Below are 702 nucleotides of genomic sequence, written 5' to 3'. Positions count from 1 at the left end.
GTTCAAAAGACAGGTTGATGTAGTGCTGGGAGGTCTGGTTTAGTGATGGTGATGCTCCTTGTTTGTTGTGTGGGTGTCTCTTTTTGTCAAAGTTAGGTTGATGGTTGGACAAGATGATCTTTGAGGTCCCTTCCAACCTAGAAGATTCTGGGATTCTGTGATCTCTTGCAGTTGGAAGACCAGCAACACCAGGTCACCAGTGTGTAAGGGCACTTATTGGGTAGACGGTGGTTTCAGTTACTTTAACAGATGGGTTAAGTACAACTAAGGGAATTTTAAGCTGCTTTGTGTCTGTCACTATTATGTGGGAGAGGGCTGGCCTGCACGGACGGGTCTGTAGGGTGTCAGCTTTGTGCACTGTGTGGGAGCTGGGGCTTGGGTGGGTGCTGAGGGTTGGAGCCCTGGGGCTGCCGGAGGAGGGGGGTGGTGCTGGTGGCGGGGGCAGCCCTCCCCGGTCCCCCGGTGTCACTGACCGAAGCACTGCGAGTAGAGCTCCCTGCGCACGGGGCAGATGCCGGTCTCCCGGGCCTGGCGCTGCTGCAGCCGCAGGTCCAGCTGCTCCTGGAGGTGCACCACGTCCAGGCGGGTGCTGGGCACGCTCGACACCTCCTGCACCCACAGCCGGTTCTCCTCCTCCCACTCCCTAACGCCAAAAGACACCGGCGGTTACGGGGGAGGGGGGGGGCCCAGACGGTCGCTGCC

At 59.0% G+C, this 702-nt stretch overlaps 1 protein-coding gene across 1 annotated transcript in view; it reads right to left on the bottom strand.

Annotated features, from left to right (window-relative positions):
• Positions 1-666, bottom strand: part of DNALI1 (dynein, axonemal, light intermediate chain 1) — a gene marked incomplete at its 5' end in the record, with an annotated part of 4329 nt that extends 3663 nt beyond the window's left edge. Inside the window, one exon of the mRNA XM_014946460.1 lies at positions 474-666. Coding sequence (XP_014801946.1) covers positions 474-666 — 193 coding nt within the window. The remainder of the gene's footprint in view (positions 1-473) is intronic.
• Between the last annotated feature and the right edge of the window lie 36 nt (positions 667-702).

Source organism: Calidris pugnax, unplaced genomic scaffold (genome assembly GCF_001431845.1).
Source record: "Calidris pugnax isolate Ruff unplaced genomic scaffold, ASM143184v1 scaffold113, whole genome shotgun sequence".
Taxonomy (NCBI): Eukaryota; Metazoa; Chordata; class Aves; order Charadriiformes; family Scolopacidae; genus Calidris; species Calidris pugnax.
Note: the sequence above shows the minus strand (reverse complement) of the source record. Positions and strands in the feature narration are given on the sequence as shown.